The sequence below is a fragment of the Salmo salar genome, chromosome ssa03, assembly GCF_905237065.1.
Source record: "Salmo salar chromosome ssa03, Ssal_v3.1, whole genome shotgun sequence".
Taxonomy (NCBI): Eukaryota; Metazoa; Chordata; class Actinopteri; order Salmoniformes; family Salmonidae; genus Salmo; species Salmo salar.
The window spans coordinates 11,495,947-11,521,448 of NC_059444.1; the positions used below are offsets into that span (position 1 = coordinate 11,495,947).

General features: G+C 45.3%; 1 protein-coding gene across 4 annotated transcripts in view; it reads left to right on the top strand.

The window, feature by feature from the left end:
- Positions 1–25,502, top strand: part of LOC106598452 (cAMP-specific 3',5'-cyclic phosphodiesterase 4B) — a 95,631-nt gene that overhangs the window by 58,414 nt on the left and 11,715 nt on the right. For 3 of the 4 annotated variants that reach the window (XM_014189494.2, XM_014189500.2, XM_045714497.1), the window contains one exon: positions 8,297–8,409. In XM_014189494.2, the coding sequence (XP_014044969.1) occupies positions 8,297–8,409 (113 nt within the window). Of the gene's footprint in view, positions 1–8,296; positions 8,410–20,348; positions 20,611–25,502 lie in introns of those variants that run through there. The other variant, XM_045714496.1, reaches the window with a different exon arrangement.

Sequence of the window (25,502 nt, forward strand, 5' to 3'; positions counted from 1 at the left end):
CTGCGCCACTCGGGAGCTCGTTAATTACATAAAACTGATTTATAAGATCACAATGGCCAGCCCTCCAGTTAGCTTCCTTCACTCAGTTTGGTGTAATGTATAGGTTTGACCAGTTATGTCACGTCTTCATTGAGGCATGATGGTAGTGGTGGAGAGGGGGGTTTAAGGCGAGAGAAAGGGGCAGTGTGAGGTGGCTGGTGGACGGAGGTGGGCTATGGGGACGGATGCCCAGGCCTGCCCTAGTTTTTTATGCGTCTCTCAGGTTCACTGTTATTTTATATAATTTTTACTGTTTTAATTTGTTAGTGTTAGGAAACGTATTGTGTGTTATGTCTCACCTTTTATTATTTGATTTGTTAAGGACTTTGAAATTAATCCTGTGTAAGAAATGTGCTCTATAAATAAAGTTAGATTTGATTTAGTGGGTGCTACTGATGGGTCTCTGACAGAGGCTGGTTTGTGGGCCGGAGAGAGGGAACGAGATGGAGAGGAGAGAGGACTGAGAGAGAGGACAGCGGGCTGAGTCCACACTGAGGCCTGTTGTCCTCCCAGGCTCCCAGCATATGGCCGAAGCATTAAGACCGACTGTGTCTGGCTGCGAATAAAAGAAAACCTCAGTCTGCCTGAAAAAAAGGCCTGTCATCTGGAAAAGTATGTTGCGATCTGTCTCTCTGAGTTCATTTTCAGAAGCCAGAAATGCGTCATCCACGCCACCGTTGACTGTTGACATGGTGAAATATCTCCTGACCCACATAGCTGTGCATTTAAAATCGGGTAGTATTAGGGTCCTTTCTGTTCTCGGTTCAGTTCAAACACTACAACTCCTTACTACAAGAAGTGAAACAATTTTGTGTCTAAACCTCATCGCATATCTTGTCACGATGACTCATAACACTATATTGTGCAGCACATTTTGCAAACACAAAACAAGTCTTTGGCCAACTGCTCAGTTCTGCTTTCATCACAATTTACCTTTCCTGTAAATGATGCTTTTCCTGACCACATGACCTGACTCTGAAATACTCTGGGCCCTAAGTAATTCACCTACCAGAGTCTGTCGGGGTCAGGTGACTGTCATGAACACCTCCCTAATAACTCGTGTATGTGAACAGAATGAACCAACTGACCGCCACTTATTTATCCTATGAAGGGAATCACATAACAGGCAGTTTAGATGATTCAGTCAGTGGTCTTTGATGTTGGTGGACCAACTGCACAATGAAACCCTCTAATATCTCTTTATACATCCTCCATAGAGGGGAAAAGGCAGGATGTGGTTGCATCTTGGCACGTCTCGCCGACCCCGACCACTCGGGCCAGACAGCTGCTTTGTGGTACTTGTCGAGTTTCAGCAACACACCCCGTTATGAAGGCTCCCCTTTGATGAAGCTGTTGCACGTTTCTTGCTCAGCTTGGGGATCTAACAAAAGTCTTCAGATCTTAGTCAAGGTTGCACATCACCTTTTGATGAAGCTGTGGCACATTTCATTCTGGTCCGCCGCTGCAACACCTGTGTAAGTCCGACCAGGATTCAAGCCCGGGTCTCCTTCATGCCAAAACACTCTTAGGAGCTAACACAAGTCTTCAAGTCTTAGACAAGGATAGTCATCAAGCATACAGTAGTTGGCCTAACCACCCCTGTTATACATGGGTGTAGTCCAGTCTACATGAAAGCGGTAGAGCGAACATAGCTGCCTCTGCAGTAACTCACCTTGTTTTTTTGAGGGGCAATTCTGATTTCATGGCTGCACTTTTTGACATTACACCAGTTTATAGGTGACATGATGGTGCCGTCACTGTGATGTCAAAGCGCTTTCATGTGCTTTTATCAGAGTAATGGTTGCAAGTCGTTGTAACACACACTGGTTTGTCCCGTTGGTTCCATATGTGAAGCCTTCAAAGTGGAGATGAGGGATTCCCACAGAAATAACATTCAAAAGCAGAGTAGTCCTTTCGCTGCGTACTGAAAGCTAGGGAATGGGGACTCTGTTCTGCAACATTCTCAGCAACAAATGAGTCCCCATTCCCTAGCTTTCAGTACGCACCGAAAGACTACTGCTTCGCACAACGGGACAAACCAGTGTGTGTTACGACGATTTGTGTCAATAACTCTGATAAAAGCACATCAAATTGCTATGACGTCACAGTGACAGCACCATATTATCACCTATAAACTGGTGTAATGTCAAAAAGAGTGGCCATCAAATCAAAATGTATTTGTCACATGCGCTGAATACAACAGGTTTAGACCTTACCGTGAAATGCTTACTTACGAGCCCTTAAACAGCAATGCAGAGTAAGAAAATATATAAGCTAAATAAACTAAAGTAAAAAAAGTAACACAATAACAATAGCGAGGCTATATACAGGGGGTACTGGTACAGAGTCATTGTGCGGGGGTGCAGGTTAGTCGAGGTATTTAAGGTCATATCTACATGTAGGTAGGGGTAAAGTCACTATGCATAGATAATCAGTCAGTGCAAATAGTCTGGGTTTAACTGTTCAGCAGTCTTATGGCTTGGGGGTAGCAGTTGTTAAGGATCCTTTTGGATCTAGACTTGGCGCTCCGGTACCGCTTGCCGTGCAGTAGCAGAGTAAACAGTGGCTGGAGTCTTTGACAATGTTTAGGGCCTTCCTCTGACACCGCCTGGTATAGAAGTCCTGGAAGGCAGGAAGCTTGGCCCCAGTGATGTACTGGGCCGTACACACTACCCTCTATAGCGCCTTGAGGTTGGATGCCGAGCAGTTGCCATACCAGGTGGTGATGCGACCAGTCAGGATGCTCTTGATGGTGCAGCGTAGAACCTTTTGAGGATCTGAGGACCCATTCCAAATCTTTTCAGTCTCAAATCTTTTCAGTCTCTGTTTTTGAAAGAAAAGCAAATTATTTGTCCAGTAAAATAACATAACAGGAATACAGTGTAGATGTTGTTAATGTTGTAAATGACTATTGTAGCTGGAAACGGCAGATTTTATTTATGGAATATCTACATAGGCGTACAGAGACCCATTATCAGCAACCATCACTCCTGTGTTCCAATGGCACCTTGTGTTAGCTAATCCAAGTTTATCATTTTAAAAGGCTAATTGATCATTATAAAACCCTTTTGCAATCATGTTAGCACAGATGAAAACTATTGTGTTGATTAAAGATGCAATAAAACTGGCCTTCTTTAGACTTGTTGCGTATCTGTAGCATCAGCATTTGTGGGTTCGATTACAGGCTCAAAATGTCCAGAAACAAATAATTTTCTTGTTCTGAGAAATGAAGGCTATTCCATGCGAGAAGTTGCCAAGAAACTGAAGATCTCGTACAACACTGTGTACTACTCCCTTCACAGAACAGAGCAAACTGGCCCTAACCAGAATAGAAAGAGGAGTGGGAGGCCCCGGTGCACAACTGAGCAAGAGGACAAGTACATTAGAGTGTCTAGTTTGAGAAACAGATGTCTCACAAGTCCCCAAATGGCAGCTTCATGAAATAGTACCCGCAAAACACCAGTCTCAATGTCAACAGTGAAGAGGCGACTCTGGGATGCTGGCCTTCTAGGCAGACTTGCAAAGAAAAATACATATCTCAGACTGGCCAATAAAAAGAAAAAGACACTGGACAGAGGAAGATTGGAAAAAATTGTTGTGGACAGACAAATCTATGTTTGAGGTGTTCGGATCACGAAGAAGAACATTCGTGAGACGCAGAAAAAATTTCAAGATTCTGGAGGAGTGCTTGACGCCATCTGTCAGGGCCTTCCTCTGACACCGCCTGGTATAGAAGTCCTGGAAGGCAGGAAGGCAACGTGATGGTCTGGGGGTGCTTTGGTGGTGGTAAAGTAGGAGATTTGTACAAGGTAAAAGGGACCTTGAAGAAGGAAGGCTATCACTCCATTTTGCAACACCATGACATACCCTGTGGACAGCATTTAATTGGAGCCAATTTCCTCCTACAACAGTACAATGACCCAAAGCACAGCTCCAAACTATGCAATAACTATTTAGGGAAGAAGCAGTCAGCTGGTATTCTGTCTATAATGGAGTGGCCAGCACAGTCACCGGATCTCAACCCTATTGAGCTGTTGTGGGAGCAGCTTGACCGTATGGTAAGAAGTGCCTATCAAGCCAATCCAATTTATGGGAGGTGCCTCAGGTAGCATGGGGTGAAATCTCTTCAGATTACCTCAACAAATTGACAACTAAAATGCCAAAGATCTGCAAGGATGTAAATGCTGCAAATGGAGGATTATTTGACGAAAGCAAAGTCTGAAGGACACAATTATTATTTCAATTAAAAATCATTTTTTATAACCTTGTCAACGTCTTGAGTACATTTTCAATTCATTTTGCAACTCATTTAATGTATGTTTTCATGAAAAACAAGGACATTTCTAAGTGACCCCAAACTTTTGAAGGGTAGTGTACATTTAAAAACATGAACATGTAGTGTATCTATCAGTTATAGTTTTGATGTCTTCACTATTATTCTGCAATGTAGAAAATAGTAAAAATAAAGAAAAACCCTTGAATGAGTAGGTGTGTCCAAACTTTTGACATGTTAGTACATACACACAACAAGTAGGTCAGGATAGTTTGTACAGTTGAAGTCGTAAGTTTACATACACCTTAGCCAAATACATTTAAACTCAGTTTTTCACAATTCCTGACATTTAATCCTAGTAAAAATTCCCTGTTTTAGGTCAGTTAGGATGACCACTTTATTTTAAGAATGTGAAATGTCAATAATAGTAGAGATAATGATTTATTTCGGCTTTTATTTCTTTCATCACATTCCCAGTGGGTCAGAAGTTTACATACACTCAACTAGTATTTGGTAGCATTGCCTTTAAATTGTTTAACTTGGGTCAAATGTTTCGGGTAGCCTTCCACAAGCTTCCCACAATAAGTTGGGTGAATTTTGGCCCATTCCTCTTGACAGAGCTGGAGTAACTGAGTCAGTTTGAGGCCTCCTTGCTCGCACACACTTTTTCAGTTCTGCCACACAGATTTTCTATAGGATTGAGGTCAGGGCTTTGTGATGGCCACTCCAATAACTTGACTTTGTTGTCCTTAAGCCATTTTGCCACAACTTTGGAACTATGCCTGGAGTCATTATCCATTTGGAAGACCCATTTGAGACCAAGCCTTAACTTCCTGACTGATGTCTTGAGATGTTGCTTCAATATATCCACATAATTTCCCTTCTCATGATGCCATCTATTTTGTGTAGTGCACCAGTCCCTCCTGCAGCAAAGCACCCCCACAACATGATGCTGCCACCCCCGTGCTTCACGGTTGGGATGGTGTTCTTCGGCTTGCAAGCCTCCCCCTTTTTCCTCCAAACATAATGATGGTCATTATGGCCAAACAGTTCTATTTTTGTTTCATCAGACCAGAGGACATTTCTCCAAAAAGTAAGATCTTTGTCCCCCTGTGCAGTTGCAAACCGTAGTCTGGCTTTTTTATGGCGGTTTTGGAGCAGTGGCTTCTTCCTTGCTGAGCGGCCTTTCAGGTTATGTCGACATAGGACTCGTTTTACTGTGGATATAGATTGTTTTGTACATGTTTCCTCCAGCATCTTCACAAGGTCCTTTGCTGTTGTTCTTGGATTGATTTGCACTTTTCGCACAGAAGTATGTTCATCTCTAGGAGACAGAACGCGTCTCCTTCCTGAGCGGTATGACGGCTGCGTGGTCCCATGGTGTTTATGCTTGCATACTATTGTTTGTACAGATGAAGGTGGTACCTTCAGGTGTTTGGAAATTGCTCCCAATGATGAACCAGACTTGTGGAGGTTTACAATTTTTTTTCTGAGGTCTTGGCTGATTTCTTTTGATTTTCCCATGATGTCAAGCAAAGAGGCACTGAGTTTGAAGGTAGGCCTTGAAATACATCCACAGGTAGACCTCCAATTGACTCAAATTATGTCAATTGGCCTGTCAGAAGCTTCTAAAGCCATGACATCATTTTCTGGAATTGTCCAAGTTGTTTAAAGGCACAGTCAACTTAGTGTATGTAAACTTCTGACCCACTGGAATTGTGATACAATTAATTATAAGTGAAATAATCTGTCTGTTAACAATTGTTGGAAAAATGAGTTGTGACGTGCACAAAGTAGATGTCCTAATCAACTTGCCAAAACTATAGTTTGTTAACAAGAAATTTGTGGAGTGGTTGAAAAACGAGTTTTAATGACTCCAATCTAAGTGTATGTAAACTTCCGACTTCAACTGTAGGTGATGTGGACACCAAGGAAGTTGAAGCTCTCGACCCGCTCCACTACAGCCCCGTTAATGAGAATGGGGGCGTGCTCGGCCCTCCTTTTCTTGTAGTCCACAATCATCTCTTTTGTCTTTCTCACATTGAGAGGTTGTTGTTCTGGCACCACACTGCCAGGTCTCTGGCCTCCTCCCTCTAGGCTGTCTCATCGTTGTCTGTGAATAGGCCTACCACCATTGTGTCATCGGCAAAATTAATGATGGTGTTGGAGTCTGGCTTGGCCACGAAGCCGTGGGTGAACAGGGAGTACAGGAGGGGACTAAGCACGCATTCCTGAGGGGCCCCGTGTTGAGGATCAGCGTGGTAGATGTGTTGTTACCTACTCTTACCACCTGGGGACAGCCCGCCAGGAAGTGCAGGATCCAGCTGTAAAGGGAGGAACCCTGGCACTCAACACCTCCCTCTGCAACTGGATCCTGAAGAAGAACTTTGAGCGCACAATGGTGTTGAACGCTGAGCTGTAGTCAATGAACAACATTCTCACGGGTTTCTAGGATAATGGTGTTGATGTGAGCCATTACCAACCTTTCAAAGCCCTTCATGGCTACAGACGTGAGTGATGCGAGTCGGTGGTCATTGAAGCAGGTTACCTTGGCGTTCTTGGGCACAGGGACTATGGTGGTCTGTTTGAAACATGTTGGTATTACAGACTCTGTCAAGGAGAGGTTGAAAATGTCAGTGAAGACTGACCGTTAAATTTGAGTTCCCCCCCAAAAAACTATATTTTTATCTATCCATAATCAATCTCTCTTTCTCTCTTTCTGTTTTTGTATCCTAATTTCTATGGCCTCCCCTATCTCCCCCTTTTTCTGTCTTCCTACATATGTAGGATCTTAATTTGATCACTCTTTTGTTGGTGAGAATTTGCTTGAAATGCAGATGAGCTTTGTGATTTACATAAATTCACTGAAAACCCGCACTAAAACCTGGTTATATTAACAGTATTGCACTTTTCATGTAGTCTAATTTTGTCCAGCTAATAGCCTAACCACTGATCAAGCAACATTATGGACAAAATGTTAAAATCCTGTTGCTGCAGGATTATATTGCTGCGACAATACTGGTCAAATTAAGATGCTTCAGTACATCCGTATGTCTCCCTATTTCACCCGTATCTTTCTATGACTCTCCCCTCTATCCGGGAGCAACAGTGTAGTTTTCCCAGTTGAAGCCTCCTAGACATACAGCATGTACAGCAGTTAACACGTGTGTGAGTATTAAGGACCTGGGCCATCCTCAAACCAACCCCACTAGCCCTTAAGGCTATACAGTATATGCTACAGTGTAGCCCTGGTGTTCTGAGTTTTTATTAGTCGTTTGTACGGGACACGCATGGTATACATCGTCCAATGAAATGCTTACATGCAGGTTCCTGCTCGACAATATAACAACAATAAGAACAGTAGAATAATACATTTTAGCATGAAATATAATACAGGAAGGAACAATTTATTGTCCAATATTTATACATGTATTGGGGAACGGGGGCAGTATATAAACTGGGCAGTATAATAAGAGTCTGGTAGCAGTTGTGTGTGTGTGTGTGTGTGTGTGTGTGTGTGTGTGTGTGTGTGTGTGTGTGTGTGTGTGTGTGTGTGTGTGTGTGTGTGTGTGTGTGTGGCAGTAGTTGTGGTGTGTGTGTGTGGTGCAGTGAAGCATCTCATGCGAGGAGGGTGAGTATGTTGGCAGGGCTCCACCCCCCTCCCCCAAACGCCCCTCAGGCAGGAGGGGGGTTACTGACACATCAATAACACAAGGGGAGGGAGGGAGGGAGGAAGGGAGGGGAAACATTGCCCCAGAGAGACAGAAACACTATTGCGACTCTTAGCTGCTCTCGTTGCCTGAGAGTTAACCAGACCACCACGTACTATGAAAGAGCACTGCTCACCTCTTCACGCCTCCCCACCCGGACATCCTGGGACCTCCATACGGCATGACCACCCTGCCCTGGGACCCCCACCATGCTCCGTGTCGGACATGGAGCCGCTGGGTCCTGAGTTTGTTTCTGCTGTGTGTCTGTTGGCAGACGAGTCGTACCAGAAGCTGGCCATGGAGACGATGGAGGAGCTGGACTGGTGTCTGGACCAGCTGGAGACCATCCAGACCTACCGCTCCGTCAGCGACATGGCCTCCAACAAGGTAAGACTGAGCTGGAACGTTGTTATTATGACCATAACACAACACAAAATAACTCTTAACGAAACCACAACACAACATGAAGGTAATGAAACCACAACACAACCATTATGCAACCACAACACAACATGAAGGTAATGAAACCACAACATGATCATAACGCATCCAGAACACAACGTGACCGTAATGCAACCACTACACAACCATTATGCAACCACTACACAACCATTATGCAACCACTACACAACCATTATGCAACCACTACACAACCATTATGCAACCACTACACAACCATTATGCAACCACTACACAACCATTATGCAACCACTACACAACCATTATGCAACCACTACACAACATGACCATAAGGCAACCACAACGTGCTCCTTACAACAACACAAACTTGCCACAACACAATTTGAAACGAACCATCGAAGTGTGTTTAGACTATGGCTGAGATGATACTGTGTGATATGGTCAGTAGCTCGTCAGTACACAGAAACGAGACGTGACTTGGCTGAGATAATATTGGACTAATGTTACTTCTGCTTGGTGACAGCACAAAAGGTCTTTGTTAGTCTTCACTGTGCAATGTGTGCAATATGAAGACTGCTTTGATTAGCATTGACGTAGTTGCAAAGTGACTAGCATCCTGTGGTTGTGTGTGTCAATGGCTACCGGCGTTTTATGGCTCTGCTGTAAAATGCGTAAACAGTGGCTAGTTTGCATAGAGGACCATAGACTACTGTTCTCGTTGAGTAACACGCCTATCTGAATACCAATATGTCCATTTGTTGTCTTTTCTGCGTAAGACTGTCATTCACGCATTATACATACAACGCTGCATAAAACAATATAGAATAGAGTCCCTATTGTGCGTGACATTCTGTGTGTCAATTTCTATAATGTTGACGTCACTAGGCCATAGGTGTTTTTGTCTGAAGACGTCTTCGCGCCTGGGATAGCTCATATTAGCCAGACATTAGTCAACGGATAAAACCTTTGTCGGGATTCATGACCAAAACCTGACCTTTCTTGGTATAACTCTGGTATTTCTAACTGGTTTTAGATTGAACTATTATGAAGGAGAGTTCAGTCTGGTTTGACAGTAGCATGCTAGGCTCGCTGTTACAGTTGATTGCCGTGTTGGTAAGCCATATAGCAATGGAATAATGAATAATGATTTTAAAAGTTCTCCACACTTTACATTGTAAGAGGGGAAACTCGCCTCCAATAATGTTTACAATTAGCCTACTCTCGCATAGTGAAGAACAGTACTGCAAACTCCGACCAAAGGATTCAGGTTGGGAGGCCCACTTCTGAGTTCCCCTGGCCTACAAACAGTGGCATTACAGTGGAGCTGCAGTCAGCTGGTGTGGGGCCTACCCTAACCGTGATGAGAGGTGACTGTGACCATGTCTCTCTTTATCCTGACCACAACACAGCCTCCCCTCCCCCCTCTACTCCCTATGCTTATCCTTCTCCCCCCTCTACTCCCTCTGCTTATCCTTCTCCCCCCTCTTCTCCCCCCTCTACTCCCTCTGCTTATCCTTCTCCCCCCTCTACTCCCTCTGCTTATCCTTCTCCCCCCTCTACTCCCTCTGCTTATCCTTCTCCCCCCTCTACTCCCTCTGCTTATCCTTCTCCCCCCTCTTCTCCCCCCCTCTACTCCCTCCTCTTATCCTTCTCCCCCCTCTACTCCCTCCTCTTATCCTTCTCCCCCTCTACTCCCTCCTCTTATCCTTCTCCCCCTCTACTCCCTCCTCTTATCCTTCTCCCCCTCTACTCCCTCCTCTTATCCTTCTCCCCCTTTTCTCACCCCTTCTCCCTCCACTTCTCCCTCTTCTCCCTCCCCTCCCTCCCCTGCTCCTCCCATCTTCTCCCTCCCCTCCTTCTCCCATCTTCTCCTCCTCCCTCTCCTTTCTCTTCTCCCAGCCAGGCCACCAGACTACAATGGCCAGGAGTTCCTACAGACTCCCTCCACAGTTATTAACATCACTGTGACTCACTCTACCGTTATTAACGTCACTGGGACCCCCTCTACAGTTATTAACATCACTGGGACCCCCTCTACCGTTATTAACGTCACTGGGACCCCCTCTACCGTTATTAACGTCACTGGGACCCCCTCTACCGTTATTAACGTCACTGGGACCCCCTCTACCGTTATTAACGTCACTGGGACCCCCTCTACCGTTATTAACGTCACTGGGACCCCCTCTACCGTTATTAACGTCACTGGGATCCCCTCTACCGTTATTAACGTCACTGGGACCCCCTCTACCGTTATTAACGTCACTGGGACCCCCTATACAGTTATTAACGTCACTGGGACCCCCTCTACCGTTATTAACGTCACTGGGACCCCCTCTACCGTTATTAACGTCACTGGGACCCCCTCTACCGTTATTAACGTCACTGGGACCCCCTCTACCGTTATTAACGTCACTGGGATCCCCTATACCGTTATTAACGTCACTGGGACCCCCTCTACCGTTATTAACGTCACTGGGACCCCCTATACCGTTATTAACGTCACTGGGACCCCCTCTACCGTTATTAACGTCACTGGGACCCCCTCTACCGTTATTAACGTCACTGGGACCCCCTCTACAGTTATTAACGTCACTGGGACCCCCTCTACCGTTATTAACGTCACTGGGATCCCCTCTACCGTTATTAACGTCACTGGGACCCCCTATACCGTTATTAACGTCACTGGGACCCCCTCTACCGTTATTAACGTCACTGGGACCCCCTCTACCGTTATTAACGTCACTGGGACCCCCTCTACCGTTATTAACGTTACTGGGACCCCCTCTACCGTTATTAACGTTACTGGGACCCCCTCTACAGTTATTAACGTCACTGGGCCCACTGAGCCCAATGAGCTCAGAGACCCTGAACATGCACCAGTACAACATTCAGTACACTGTGACTCAAAGGCCTTTAAGATGGATGGTTGCCGGTTCCCCAAGTCCAGTGCTTTGGGAATTGGACCGGGAAGCGGAGGCTAGAAGGTCGCAGGTTCAAATCCCCAGTCAGATGAGTCCTCTTGTGCAATGGTGTGTGAGCCACGTAGTCTTTATTGATATATGGAAGTTGAGAATGGTGCGACGTCCCCCAGTGCTACACATGGCATGTGTTTGTACGCTACTCAGTGGGATATCTCATAGTATGAACCAGAGTTGCAGATCAAACAGCATTTGTTCTCTTTTCAAATGCATTTTCAACATGTCCCTGACTAAGTCTGTAGTACCAACATGTTTCAAGCAGACCACCATAGTCCCTGTGTCCAAGAACACTAAGGTAACCTGCATAAATGACTACTGACCCGTAGCACTCACGTCTGTAGCCATGAAATGCTTTGAAAGGCTGGTCATGGCTCACATCAAATCAAATGTATTTATATAGCCCTTCTTACATCAGCTGATATCAGAAACCCAGCCTAAAACCCCAAACAGCAAGCAATGCAGGTGTAGAAGCACATCAACACCATTATCCCGGGGGCAAACTACCTGCCCTCCAGGACACCTACAGCACCCGATGTCAAGGACAACAACCACCCGAGCTACTGCCTGTTCACCTCGCTATCGTCCAGAAGGCGAGGTCAGTACAGGTGCATCAAAGGTGCGATTGAGAGACTGAAAAACAGCTTCTATCTCAAGGCCATCAGATTGTTAAACAGCATTCACTAGCACAGAGAGGCTGCTGACTATATACATAGACTTGAATCACTGGCCACTTTAATAAATGGAACACTAGTCACTTTAATAGTTTTTACATATTTTGCATTACTCATCTCATATGTATATACTGTATTATATTATATTCTACTGTATCTTAGTCTATGCTGCCCTGACATTGCTCATCCAAATATTTATATATTCTTAATTCCATTCCTTTACTTAGATTTGCGTGTATTGGGAATATGTTGTGAATTTGTTAGATATATTTATTTATTTAACCTTTTTTTAACTAGGCAAGTCAGTTAAGAACAAATTCTTATTTACAATGACGGCCTAACCTGGACGACGCTGGGCCAATTGAGCGCCACCCTGTGGTTGTTAGATATTACTGCACTGTCAGAGCTAGAAACAAGCATTTCGCTACACCCGCAATAACATCTGTTAAACATGTGACCAATAAAATTTGATTTGATTTGAAACCCTTGACCCACTCCAATTTGCATAGCGCCCCAACAGATCCACAGATTATGCAATCTCTATTGCACTCCAGACTGCCCTTTCCCACCTGGACAAAAGGAACTGCTCCAGGACCAGTCAAAAGGTTGGACACACCTACTCATTCAAGGGTTTTTCTTTATTTTTACTATTTTCTACATTGTAGAATAATATTGAAGACATCAAAACTATGAAATAACACATATGGAATCATGTAGTAACCAAAAAAGTGTTAAACAAATATTTCATTTTTGAGATTGTTCAAAGTAGCCACCCTTTGCCTTGATGACAGCTTTGCAGAGTCTTGGCATTCTTTTATTTATACATTTTTTACTTCAGTTTATTTTAGTAAATACTTATTTTTCTTAACTGCATTGTTGGGTAAGGGCTTTTGATTTGATTCGATATGATCTGTCATTCGATTGAGCCTGGAGTGCCAGATGTGTAGGGTGTTCACATTGGGGACTATTCCATTGGTTGATCCTAACCCTGGTCCACTGGGTGTGGAGACTTTTGTTCCACACAGTCCTATAGCTGCTGGTCTACTGTCATTAAGTTCCCCACACGTCCATACAGACGTTAGCTCTGGTCAACTCTGGGCCTTAGACAAACACAGCCATCTGAATCACGTTAGCTCTGGTCAACTCTGGGCCTTAGACAAACACAGCCATCTGAATCACGTTAGCTCTGGTCAACTCTGGGCCTTAGACAAACACAGCCATCTGAATCACGTTAGCTCTGGTCAACTCTGGGCCTTAGACAAACACAGCCATCTGAATCACGTTAGCTCTGGTCAACTCTGGGCCTTAGACAAACACAGCCATCTGAATCACGTTAGCGAGAGTGGCTTTGCAGGCTAGTGGAGCATCCAAGTGCCGGTAGGAAACTCGAACTCACGTGCCGCGGTCTTTAGACCTGAATGACGGAATTATTGACACAGATGTGCAAGTTTTTGAGTCAGTGTCTTGAGGGAGGGTAAAGGTTGTTAAATGACAGTTTGATAATGATATTGAACGACTAGTATCCATACTAATGAGACTCCTTTATCTATAGTTCTAAACCCTTTAACGTTTTTCTGCCTGCACAGAAATTGTCTTTGTGTCTACAAACTGCTTCTCGAACCATCAAGATATATCCAAAACAACATACTTTCTTTCTTTTTTTTAAATGGTAGAATAGATTTTTTTAAATTCGATTTTCTTACTAGACAATTTCCCACATGCCCTGTGCAGGAAACAGGCTTTGTTAGAGGCTTTGTTAGAGGCTTTGTCAGCTTGGATCAGTATTTTTATTAACCTTTATTTAACTTGGCAAGTCAGTTAAGAACAAATTCTTATTTACAATGACTGTCAAGGAGAGGTTGAAAATGTCAGTGAAGACTGACCGTGAAATCTGAGTTCCCCCCCCCAAAAACTATATTTTTATCTATCCATAATCAGTCTCTCTTTCTCTCTTTCTTGTATCCTAATTTCTATGGCCTCCCCTATCTCCCCCTTTTTCTGTCTTCCTACATATGTAGGATCTTAATTTGATCACTCCCTTAACCCGGATGATGCTGGGCCAATTGTGCGCCACCCTATGGGACTTACGATCACGGCCGGTTGTGATACAGCCTGGGATCGAACAAGGGCCTGTAGTGACGCCTCTAGCACTGAGATGCAGTACCTTAGACCGCTGCGCCACTCGGGAGTAGTGCTAACATTGCAATCTGTTGTATCTCTTTGCTTTAAATCAACCAAACCTCAAATCCAGTTTCACTGTGAGATGAGAATGAGGCCAGGACATCTTCTATTGCAAATAGAAAGAGGGAAAGATACAATACATGACTAGAAGTATGTGGACACCTGTTCGTCGAACATCTCATTCCAAATAAATTTTCACTTACCTCCCTAATAGTCTACAATACAGTGCATCAGTATGACTGTCAGGTATTCTGTAAAGAGAGACTTCACATACATTACAGATCTAGGTCATGTGTTGAGTCTAGGTAGGTGTGGTGAGTTTAGTCTAGGTAGGTGTGGTGAGTTTAGTCTAGGTAGGTGTGATGTGTTTAGTCTAGGTAGGTGTGGTGTGTTTAGTCTAGGTAGGTGTGGTGTGTTTAGTCTAGGTAGGTGTGGTGAGTCTAGGTAGGTGTGGTGTGTTTAGTCTAGGTAGGTGTGTTTGGTCTAGGTAGGTGTGTTTAGTCTAGGTAGATGTGGTGTGTTTAGTCTAGGTAGGGGTGGTGTGTTTAGTCTAGGTAGGTGTGATGTGTTTAGTCTAGGTAGGTGTGATGTGTTTAGTCTAGGTAGGTGTGGTGAGTCTAGGTAGGTGTGGTGTGTTTAGTCTAGGTAGGTGTGTTTAGTCTAGGTAGGTGTGTTTAGTCTAGGTAGATGTGGTGTGTTTAGTCTAGGTAGATGTGATGTGTTTAGTCTAGGTAGGTGTGGTGTGTTTAGTCTAGGTTCGGTGTGGTGAGTTTAGTCTAGGTAGGTGTGGTGTGTTTAGTCTAGGTAGGTGTGGTGTGTTTAGTCTAGGTAGGTATGGTGTGTTTAGTTTAGGTAGGTGTGTTTAGTCTAGGTAGGTGTCTAGGTAGATGTGTTTAGTCTAGGTAGGTGTGGTGTGTTGAGTCTAGGTAGGTGTGGTGTGTTTAGGTAGGTGTGTTTAGTCTAGGTAGATGTGGTGTGGTGTGTTTAGTCTAGGTAGGTGTGGTGTGTTTAGTCTAGGTGTGTTTGGTGTGCTTAGTCTAGGTAGGTGTGGTGTGTTGAGTCAAGGTAGATGTGTTGAGTCTAGGTAGGTGTGATGTGTTGAGTCAAGGTAGGTGTGATATGTTGAGTCAAGGTAGGTGTGTTTAGTCTAGGTAGGTGTGGTGTGTTTAGTCTAGGTGTGCTTAGTCTAGGTAGGTGTGGTGTGTTTAGTCTAGGTAGGTGTGGTGTGTTTAGTCTAGGTAGGTGTGGTGTGTTTAGTCTAGGTAGGTGTGGTGAGTTTAGTCTAGGTAGGTGTGGTGAGTTTAGTCTAGGTAGATGTGTTTAGTCTAGGTAGGTGTGGTGTGTTGAGTCTAGGTAGGTGTGGTGTGTTTAGGTAGGTGTGTTTAGTCTAGGTAGATGTGGTGTGGTGTGTTTAGTCTAGGTAGGTGTGGTGTGTTTAGTCTAGGTAGGTGTGGTGTGTTTAGTCTAGGTAGGTGTGATGTGTTGAGTCAAGGTAGGTGTGTTTAGTCTAGGTAGGTGTGGTGTGTTTAGTCTAGGTAGGTGTGGTGTGTTTAGTCTAGGTAGGTGTGGTGTGTTTAGTCTAGGTGTGTTTGGTGTGCTTAGTCTAGGTAGGTGTGGTGTGTTGAGTCAAGGTAGATGTGTTGAGTCTAGGTAGGTGTGATGTGTTGAGTCAAGGTAGGTGTGATGTGTTGAGTCAAGGTAGGTGTGTTTAGTCTAGGTAGGTGTGGTGTGTTTAGTCTAGGTAGGTGTGGTGTGTTTAGTCTAGGTAGGTGTGGTGTGTTTAGTCTAGGTAGGTGTGTTTAGTCTAGGTAGGTGTGTTTAGTCTAGGTAGGTGTGTTTAGTCTAGGTAGGTGTGGTGTGTTTAGTCTAGGTAGGTGTGGTGTGTTTAGTCTAGGTAGGTGTGGTGTGTTTAGTCTAGGTAGGTGTGGTGTGTTTAGTCTAGGTAGGTGTGTTTGGTCTAGGTAGGTGTGTTTAGTCTAGGTAGATGTGGTGTGTTTAGTCTAGGTAGGGGTGGTGTGTTTAGTCTAGGTAGGTGTGATGTGTTTAGTCTAGGTAGGTGTGATGTGTTTAGTCTAGGTAGGTGTGGTGAGTCTAGGTAGGTGTGGTGTGTTTAGTCTAGGTAGGTGTGTTTAGTCTAGGTAGGTGTGTTTAGTCTAGGTAGATGTGGTGTGTTTAGTCTAGGTAGATGTGATGTGTTTAGTCTAGGTAGGTGTGGTGTGTTTAGTCTAGGTTCGGTGTGGTGAGTTTAGTCTAGGTAGGTGTGGTGTGTTTAGTCTAGGTAGGTGTGGTGTGTTTAGTCTAGGTAGGTATGGTGTGTTTAGTTTAGGTAGGTGTGTTTAGTCTAGGTAGGTGTCTAGGTAGATGTGTTTAGTCTAGGTAGGTGTGGTGTGTTGAGTCTAGGTAGGTGTGGTGTGTTTAGGTAGGTGTGTTTAGTCTAGGTAGATGTGGTGTGGTGTGTTTAGTCTAGGTAGGTGTGGTGTGTTTAGTCTAGGTAGGTGTGGTGTGTTTAGTCTAGGTAGGTGTGGTGTGTTTAGTCTAGGTGTGTTTGGTGTGCTTAGTCTAGGTAGGTGTGGTGTGTTGAGTCAAGGTAGATGTGTTGAGTCTAGGTAGGTGTGATGTGTTGAGTCAAGGTAGGTGTGATATGTTGAGTCAAGGTAGGTGTGTTTAGTCTAGGTAGGTGTGGTGTGTTTAGTCTAGGTGTGCTTAGTCTAGGTAGGTGTGGTGTGTTTAGTCTAGGTAGGTGTGGTGTGTTTAGTCTAGGTAGGTGTGGTGTGTTTAGTCTAGGTAGGTGTGGTGAGTTTAGTCTAGGTAGGTGTGGTGAGTTTAGTCTAGGTAGATGTGTTTAGTCTAGGTAGGTGTGGTGTGTTGAGTCTAGGTAGGTGTGGTGTGTTTAGGTAGGTGTGTTTAGTCTAGGTAGATGTGGTGTGGTGTGTTTAGTCTAGGTAGGTGTGGTGTGTTTAGTCTAGGTAGGTGTGGTGTGTTTAGTCTAGGTAGGTGTGATGTGTTGAGTCAAGGTAGATGTGTTTAGTCTAGGTAGGTGTGGTGTGTTTAGTCTAGGTAGGTGTGGTGTGTTTAGTCTAGGTAGGTGTGGTGTGTTTAGTCTAGGTGTGTTTGGTGTGCTTAGTCTAGGTAGGTGTGGTGTGTTGAGTCAAGGTAGATGTGTTGAGTCTAGGTAGGTGTGATGTGTTGAGTCAAGGTAGGTGTGATGTGTTGAGTCAAGGTAGGTGTGTTTAGTCTAGGTAGGTGTGGTGTGTTTAGTCTAGGTAGGTGTGGTGTGTTTAGTCTAGGTGTGCTTAGTCTAGGTAGGTGTGGTGTGTTTAGTCTAGGTAGGTGTGGTGTGTTTAGTCTAGGTAGGTGTGGTGTGTTTAGTCTAGGTAGGTGTGGTGAGTTTAGTCTAGGTAGGTGTGGTGAGTTTAGTCTAGGTAGGTGTGGTGTGTTTAGTCTAGGTAGGTGTGTTTAGTCTAGGTAGGTGTGGTGTGTTTAGTCTAGGTAGGTGTGTTTAGTCTAGGTAGGTGTGGTGTGTTTAGTCTAGGTAGGTGTGGTGTGTTTAGTCTAGGTAGGTGTGGTGTGTTTAGTCTAGGTAGGTGTGTTTAGTCTAGGTAGGTGTGTTTAGTCTAGGTAGGTGTGTTGTGTTTAGTCTAGGTAGGTGTGGTGTGTTTAGTCTAGGTAGGTGTGTTTAGTGTGTGTTTAGTCTAGGTAGGTGTGGTGTGTTTAGTCTAGGTAGGTGTGGTGTGTTTTAATCTAGGTAGGTGTGGTGTGTTTAGTCTAGGTAGGTGTGTTTAGTCTAGGTAGGTGTGGTGTGTTTAGTCTAGGTAGGTGTGGTGTGTTTAGTCTAGGTAGGTGTGGTGTGTTTAGTCTAGGTATGTGTGGTGTGTTTAGTCTAGGTAGGTGTGTTTAGTCTAGGTAGGTGTGTTTAGTCTAGGTAGGTGTGGTGTGTTTAGTCTAGGTAGGTGTGGTGTGTTTAGTCTAGGTAGGTGTGTTTAGTCTAGGTAGGTGTGGTGTGTTTAGTCTAGGTAGGTGTGGTGTGTTTAGTCTAGGTAGGTGTGGTGTGTTTAGTCTAGGTAGATGTGTTTAGTCTAGGTAGGTGTGTTTAGTCTAAGTAGGTGTGTTGTGTTTAGTCTAGGTAGGTGTGGTGTGTTTAGTCTAGGTAGGTGTGTTTAGTGTGTGTTTAGTCTAGGTAGGTGTGGTGTGTTGAGTCTAGGTAGGTGTGGTGTGTTTAGGTAGGTGTGTTTAGTCTAGGTAGATGTGGTGTGTTTAGTCTAGGTAGGTGTGGTGTGTTTAGTCTAGGTAGGTGTGATGTGTTGAGTCAAGGTAGGTGTGTTTAGTCTAGGTAGGTGTGGTGTGTTTAGTCTAGGTAGGTGTGGTGTGTTTAGTCTAGGTAGGTGTGGTGTGTTTAGTCTAGGTGTGTTTGGTGTGCTTAGTCTAGGTAGGTGTGGTGTGTTGAGTCAAGGTAGATGTGTTGAGTCTAGGTAGGTGTGATGTGTTGAGTCAAGGTAGGTGTGATGTGTTGAGTCAAGGTAGGTGTGGTTTGTTGTGTCAAGGTAGATGTGTTGAGTCTTGGTAGGTGTGATGTGTTGAGTCAAGGTAGGTGTGATGTTTTGAGTCAAGGTAGGTGTGATGTTTTGAGTCAAGGTAGGTGTGTTTAGTCTAGGTAGGTGTGGTGTGTTTAGTCTAGGTAGGTGTGGTGTGTTTAGTCTAGGTGTGCTTAGTCTAGGTAGGTGTGGTGAGTTTAGTCTAGGTAGGTGTGGTGAGTTTAGTCTAGGTAGGTGTGGTGTGTTTAGTCTAGGTAGGTGTGTTTAGTCTAGGTAGCTGTGGTGTGTTTAGTCTAGGTAGGTGTGTTTAGTCTAGGTAGGTGTGGTGTGTTTAGTCTAGGTAGGTGTGGTGTGTTTAGTCTAGGTAGGTGTGGTGTGTTTAGTCTAGGTAGGTGTGTTTAGTCTAGGTAGGTGTGTTTAGTCTAGGTAGGTGTGTTGTGTTTAGTCTAGGTAGGTGTGGTGTGTTTAGTCTAGGTAGGTGTGTTTAGTGTGTGTTTAGTCTAGGTAGGTGTGGTGTGTTTAGTCTAGGTAGGTGTGGTGTGTTTAATCTAGGTAGGTGTGGTGTGTTTAGTCTAGGTAGGTGTGTTTAGTCTAGGTAGGTGTGTTTAGTCTAGGTAGGTGTGGTGTGTTTAGTCTAGGTAGGTGTGGTGTGTTTAGTCTAGGTAGGTGTGGTGTGTTTAGTCTAGGTAGGTGTGTTTAGTCTAGGTAGGTGTGTTTAGTCTAGGTAGGTGTGTTTAGTCTAGGTAGGTGTGGTGTGTTTAGTCTAGGTAGGTGTGTTTAGTCTAGGTAGGTGTGGTGTGTTTAGTCTAGGTAGGTGTGGTGTGTTTAGTCTAGGTAGGTGTGGTGTGTTTAGTCTAGGTAGATGTGTTTAGTCTAGGTAGGTGTGTTTAGTCTAGGTAGGTGTGTTGTGTTTAGTCTAGGTAGGTGTGGTGTGTTTAGTCTAGGTAGGTGTGTTTAGTGTGTGTTTAGTCTAGGTAGGTGTGGTGTGTTTAGTCTAGGTAGGTGTGGTGTGTTTAATCTAGGTAGGTGTGGTGTGTTTAGTCTAGGTAGGTGTGGTGTGTTTAGTCTAGGTAGGTGTGGTGTGTTTAGTCTAGGTAGGTGTGGTGTGTTTAGTCTAGGTAGGTGTGTTTAGTCTAGGTAGGTGTGTTTAGTCTAGGTAGGTGTGTTTAGTCTAGGTAGGTGTGTTTAGTCTAGGTAGGTGGGGTGTGTTTAGTCTAGGTAGGTGTGTTTAGTCTAGGTAGGTGTGGTGTGTTTAGTCTAGGTAGGTGTGGTGTGTTTAGTCTAGGTAGGTGTGGTGTGTTTAGTCTAGGTAGGTGTGGTGTGTTTAGTCTAGGTAGGTGTGGTGTGTTTAGTCTAGGTAGGTGTGTTTAGTCTAGGTAGGTGTGCTGATTCTTTGGACCAGTGCCAGAGGCATTGTCAGGAGGCTGAGATCTTACCAGTGAATTATCACCAAAGGAGGAAGTGGGAGGGAGGGAGGGGGGAGGGAGGAGTTGGCAACAGGCATGGGGCTACATTATGATTGAGTGAGGAGTTGTTTAGCTTAGTCTCTGTGTGGGCCAGCCAGCCAGTCAGGTTTAACACTTTATGTTTCCCGACTGTCGCCAGAAGAGAATAGACTTGAATACAGAGAGGAAGCAGACACAGAAAGATAAACAGAGACACGCTCACGTATTTCAGAGAAGTTTTGGGAAGTTTCAAGTTTTGGGAAGTTTATATTGTACGTGTGGCATTGCCTTTGCGAGAATGGGGCTATGCTGCTCTGAGACCAAGGAGAAAACGCTTGGGATGCTTACGCACTGGAAACAGGTGAGTTTGTGCACAACTAGTTTTGCTAGAGAGTCTCTACTCTCATTCCAGTTAAATTATGAAATGGCTTTACTTAAAACAACTTGTCCAAAAGTAGGGACTTGTGCATAGTCAGATTGTATGAATGGATGTGGGTCATACACTTGTGCTGCCATTATAATTCATTTACAAAAAACCTTTCGCTTCACTTTGAAGTCCATTCAAGTTCAATAGTTTGTCTGTTGGCTTGGATTTTTATATTCATGGATCATATTGTAATCAATTGCATAACAACAGATTATATCTTCTATTAAATACCAAAGAAGTTCTCAGTGGGTTGGGATTAGGCTACGTCCAGGGATTTAGATTCTGCGTTTCCGATTTTGTGTCTTTCTTCTAGATAGAGGGTCAGTCAGTCACACAACGGTTATGGTTTGAAGACCAGGGCCAGTCGGAAAAAATGATCTCATATTGTGTTTCAAACTTGGAAAAACTTGTTCACCAGTTTATAATAAGAGTAGTAATTGATAATGTCAGTCTTTTTCAGACGCTCAAAGCGCTATAGCCTACAATGTAAAGGAGAAACTATCAATGTGCATTCATGCACACAACATAATGTACTGTGTGGGATGGATAGGGGTTATCTGAAAAGAATACATTGACATTATTGCAACAATGAGCCTGTTGAAAGCTCTGAGGTATTTCCATAGCCTGCAGTGGCACACACCTTATCACTGCCTACTTTGAATAATGCACTTGTGTACTATTCAGTGTGTTATGACATACAGTATGTTCACTCAACACTGTGTTACTATTCAGAACTCATTCACCTTACAAATGTACACTCAATTTCAGGAAGCTCCAAACAACAATGTATTGTTTCGAGTGTGTGTCACAAGTGTGTCACAAGAGTGTGTTCCCCCAGTCCAACAAAACAGGATGTGTGAGTGATGGCGCACGTTGAGTAGTGAGTCCTACCGAACACACTCATGTTCCTGTCATCCTGTCTCAACATATAGTACATACGGATGTCAGTATGACCACCGTCTGTCTATATGACCACCGTACGTCTATATGGCCACCGTACGTCTATATGACCACCGTACGTCTATATGACCACCGTACGTCTATATGACCACCGTACGTCTATATGACCACCGTACGTCTATATGACCACCGTACGTCTATATGACCACCGTACGTCTATATGACCACCGTCTGTCTATATGACCACCGTCTGTCTATATGACCACCGTACGTCTATATGACCACCGTACGTCTATATGACCACCGTACGTCTATATGACCACCGTACGTCTATATGACCACCGTACGTCTATATGACCACCGTACGTCTATATGACCACCGTACGTCTATATGGCCACCGTACGTCTATATGGCCACCGTACGTCTATATGGCCACCGTACGTCTATATGGCCACCGTACGTCTATATGACCACCGTACGTCTATATGACCACCGTACGTCTATATGACTACAGGGGAAAACGCAGAAGACATAGTCCACATAGTTCAGAGGTCACAGTGGTCACGATGCAGTACCTTGATGTCTTCCGTAAAGAATGAATTCCAAATCTGCTTGAACGGAATAGCCGTGTAGGATTTCGAAATATCCAGTTGGGGAAGTTTCATGGGGTTTCTTTGGATTGATACACTGTCTCTGGCAGTTGGGTTTGTAGTTGAGTGAGGCCAAAGTGTTGATTTATGAAAGATGGACGGGCTTCTTTTTTTTTGCATTGAAGGTTGTGTTCAGGTTCCAGTCAAAGGGAAATAACAGACAGCGGTATGATGGCCGTTCAATGCTAAAAGGGGAACGCTTTTTTCCTAGAAACAACTACAACCTCTTAGATTCTGTAAATTAGCTGCAGGGTATTTGATTGGCTATTTTTCAGATTACCATATTACTTCTCATGTTTGTATTGAAGTTAAGTAGTGCCAATGAAATAAACATATAAATAGAAGATACACAGAGAAGACACATGTATACAGACACAAATATCGAGATTGAGATGAAGCAAAGGACCTGCAGACTAGAGGACCTGCAGTGGCTAGAGGACCTGCAGTGGCTAGAGGACCTGCAGTGGCTAGAGGACCTGCAGTGGCTAGAGGACCTGCAGTGGCTAGAGGACCTGCAGTGGCTAGAGGACCTGCAGTGGCTAGAGGACCTGCAGTGGCTAGAGGACCTGCAGTGGCTAGAGGACCTGCAGTGGCTAGAGGACCTGCAGTGGTTAGAGGACCTGCAGTGGCTAGAGGACCTGCAGTGGCTAGAGGACCTGCAGTGGTTAGAGGACCTGCAGTGGCTAGAGGACCTGCAGTGGCTAGAGGACCTGCAGTGGCTAGAGGACCTGCAGTGGCTAGAGGACCTGCAGTGGTTAGAGGACCTGCAGTGGCTAGAGGACCTGCAGTGGCTAGAGGACTGTAGAGGACCTGCAGTGGCTAGAGGACCTGCAGTGGCTAGAGGACCTGCAGTGGCTAGAGGACCTGCAGTGGCTAGAGGACCTGCAGACTAGAGGACCTGCAGTGGTTAGAGGACCTGCAGTGGCTAGAGGACCTGCAGTGGCTAGAGGGCCTGCAGTGGTTAGAGGACCTGCAGTGGCTAGAGGACCTGCAGTGGTTAGAGGACCTGCAGTGGCTAGAGGACCTGCAGTGGCTAGAGGACCTGCAGACTAGAGGACCTGCAGTGGCTAGAGGACCTGCAGTGGCTAGAGGACCTGCAGTGGTTAGAGGACCTGCAGTGGTTAGAGGACCTGCAGTGGCTAGAGGACCTGCAGTGGCTAGAGGACCTGCAGTGGCTAGAGGACCTGCAGTGGCTAGAGGACCTGCAGTGGTTAGAGGACCTGCAGTGGCTAGAGGGCCTGCAGTGGTTAGAGGACCTGCAGTGGCTAGAGGACCTGCAGTGGCTAGAGAACCTGCAGTGGCTAGAGGACCTGCAGTGGCTAGAGAACCTGCAGTGGCTAGAGGACCTGCAGTGGCTAGAGGACCTGCAGTGGCTTCACTCAGCTGAGTAATGTGTGTGTGCGTGTGTGTGTGTGATGTGTTTGGAGGGAAGACCTCAGTGAGAGCGCCTGTGCAGTGCACGTGATTCTGTTGCCATGACGTTCAGGTTGTCGTGTAATTGGTTGTTGCAGATTTGTGAGTCCTGTGTTTTCTCTCTCTACCCAGCCCTTTCTTTCCCTCCCACTGTCTTTCTCTCCTTGTGTTGCAGTGTTTGTAGTGAAGAACAAGTAGTCTGGTTATTAACAACACCCCATACTTCTCTTGATGGCGCTAGACATATTAAGACGAATGAAGACTGTGGTGGATAGAGGAAGGCTGCTGCAAACTCTGCACTCTGGGGGGTGGGGGAGGGGGCAATCTCCATGTTGATGTCTGCAGTGGTGTGCGTGTTTGTTGGGGACTAAAGTGAGGAGTGAGGGAAAGGAGGGGGTAAGAGAGAGAGAGGACGGGTGAGAGAGAGAGGGGTAAGAGAGCAGGGGCTTACATTTTTGTCATTTAGCAGACGCTCTTATCCAGAGCGACTTACAGTAGTGAATGCATACATTTCATTTCATGCATTTTTGTACTGCCCCCCCGTGGGAATCGAACCCACAACTCTGGCATTGCACACACCATGCTCTACCAACTGAGCCACAGCGACGGAACAGAGAGAGCGAGGGGGGGAGGGGTGAGAGAAGAGGGTGAAAGAAGGCGCAAGAGAGTGGGAGGCAGCTTTCACCAGCCAGCCAGTTCTAGCCAGTCACTGCTGGAACCCCCATCCTTCTCCTCCATCCCTCCTTCAAGCCACCGCTGGAACTCCCGTCCCCCTCCTCCATCCCTCCTTCAAGCCACCGCTGGAACTCCCGTCCCCGTCCTCCATCCCTCCTTCAAGCCACCGCTGGAACTCCCGTCCTCCTCCTCCATCCCTCCTTCAAGCCACCGCTGGAACTCCCGTCCCCCTCCTCCATCCCTCCTTCAAGCCACCGCTGGAACTCCCGTCCCCGTCCTCCATCCCTCCTTCAAGCCACCGCTGGAACTCCCGTCCCCCTCCTCCATCCCTCCTTCAAGCCATTAAGCATCTTTGCCTCATCTCAGTCTCACAGAGGATGGATGGATGGATATATCACTGGAATCTCCTCTGCCACCCACTACCATTGGCCCACTGGGATGGATAGAGATGTCATAGAAATACAGGACTGGGATCTCCTCTTTGACTGCCATTTGTCTTCCATTTGCTTCCACTTCATCTGCCTGTATAGAGATATCTTGGTTAAGAGATCCACTTATTGTACCTCTACCTACATTGCTGCAAGCTTCTTACCTATTGACGTACCTCCATACTGCTGTTCAGGAGAAGACCGTCTCTCACTAATGGAAATACAGTCACTATCAAACTGGCCGTTGTGACTGAGGAGATTCCAGAAATGATGAAGAGCGATCGGGAGGGGGTCTTAGGTGCTCGCTCTCGAAGGGGATTATCATTGATCTGTCATCTGTGACTTGATACGAAGAGAGAGAGAGAAGAAATGAAGGCAGGGGTGTTGGTTGTTGAGTAAAGACAACCTTGGTTTTGTCTTCAGAAAGGAGCACCATACACAAGGGTTCTGCTGAAGACAGCTAGGGGTGACAGCCAAGTACAGAACCATGCCTGAAGCCAACACCATGCTCTGTCTCTCCTGGGGGTACATCAAGGTGTGTTGGGGACTGGGGTACATCAAGGTGTGTTGTAGACTGGGGTACATCAAGGTGTGTTGTAGACTGGGATACATCAAGGTGTGTTGGGGACTGGGGTACATCAAGGTGTGTTGGGGACTGGGGTACATCAAGGTGTGTTGTAGACTGGGGTACATCAAGGTGTGTTGGGGACTGGGGTACATCAAGGTGTGTTGGGGACTGGGGTACATCAAGGTGTGTTG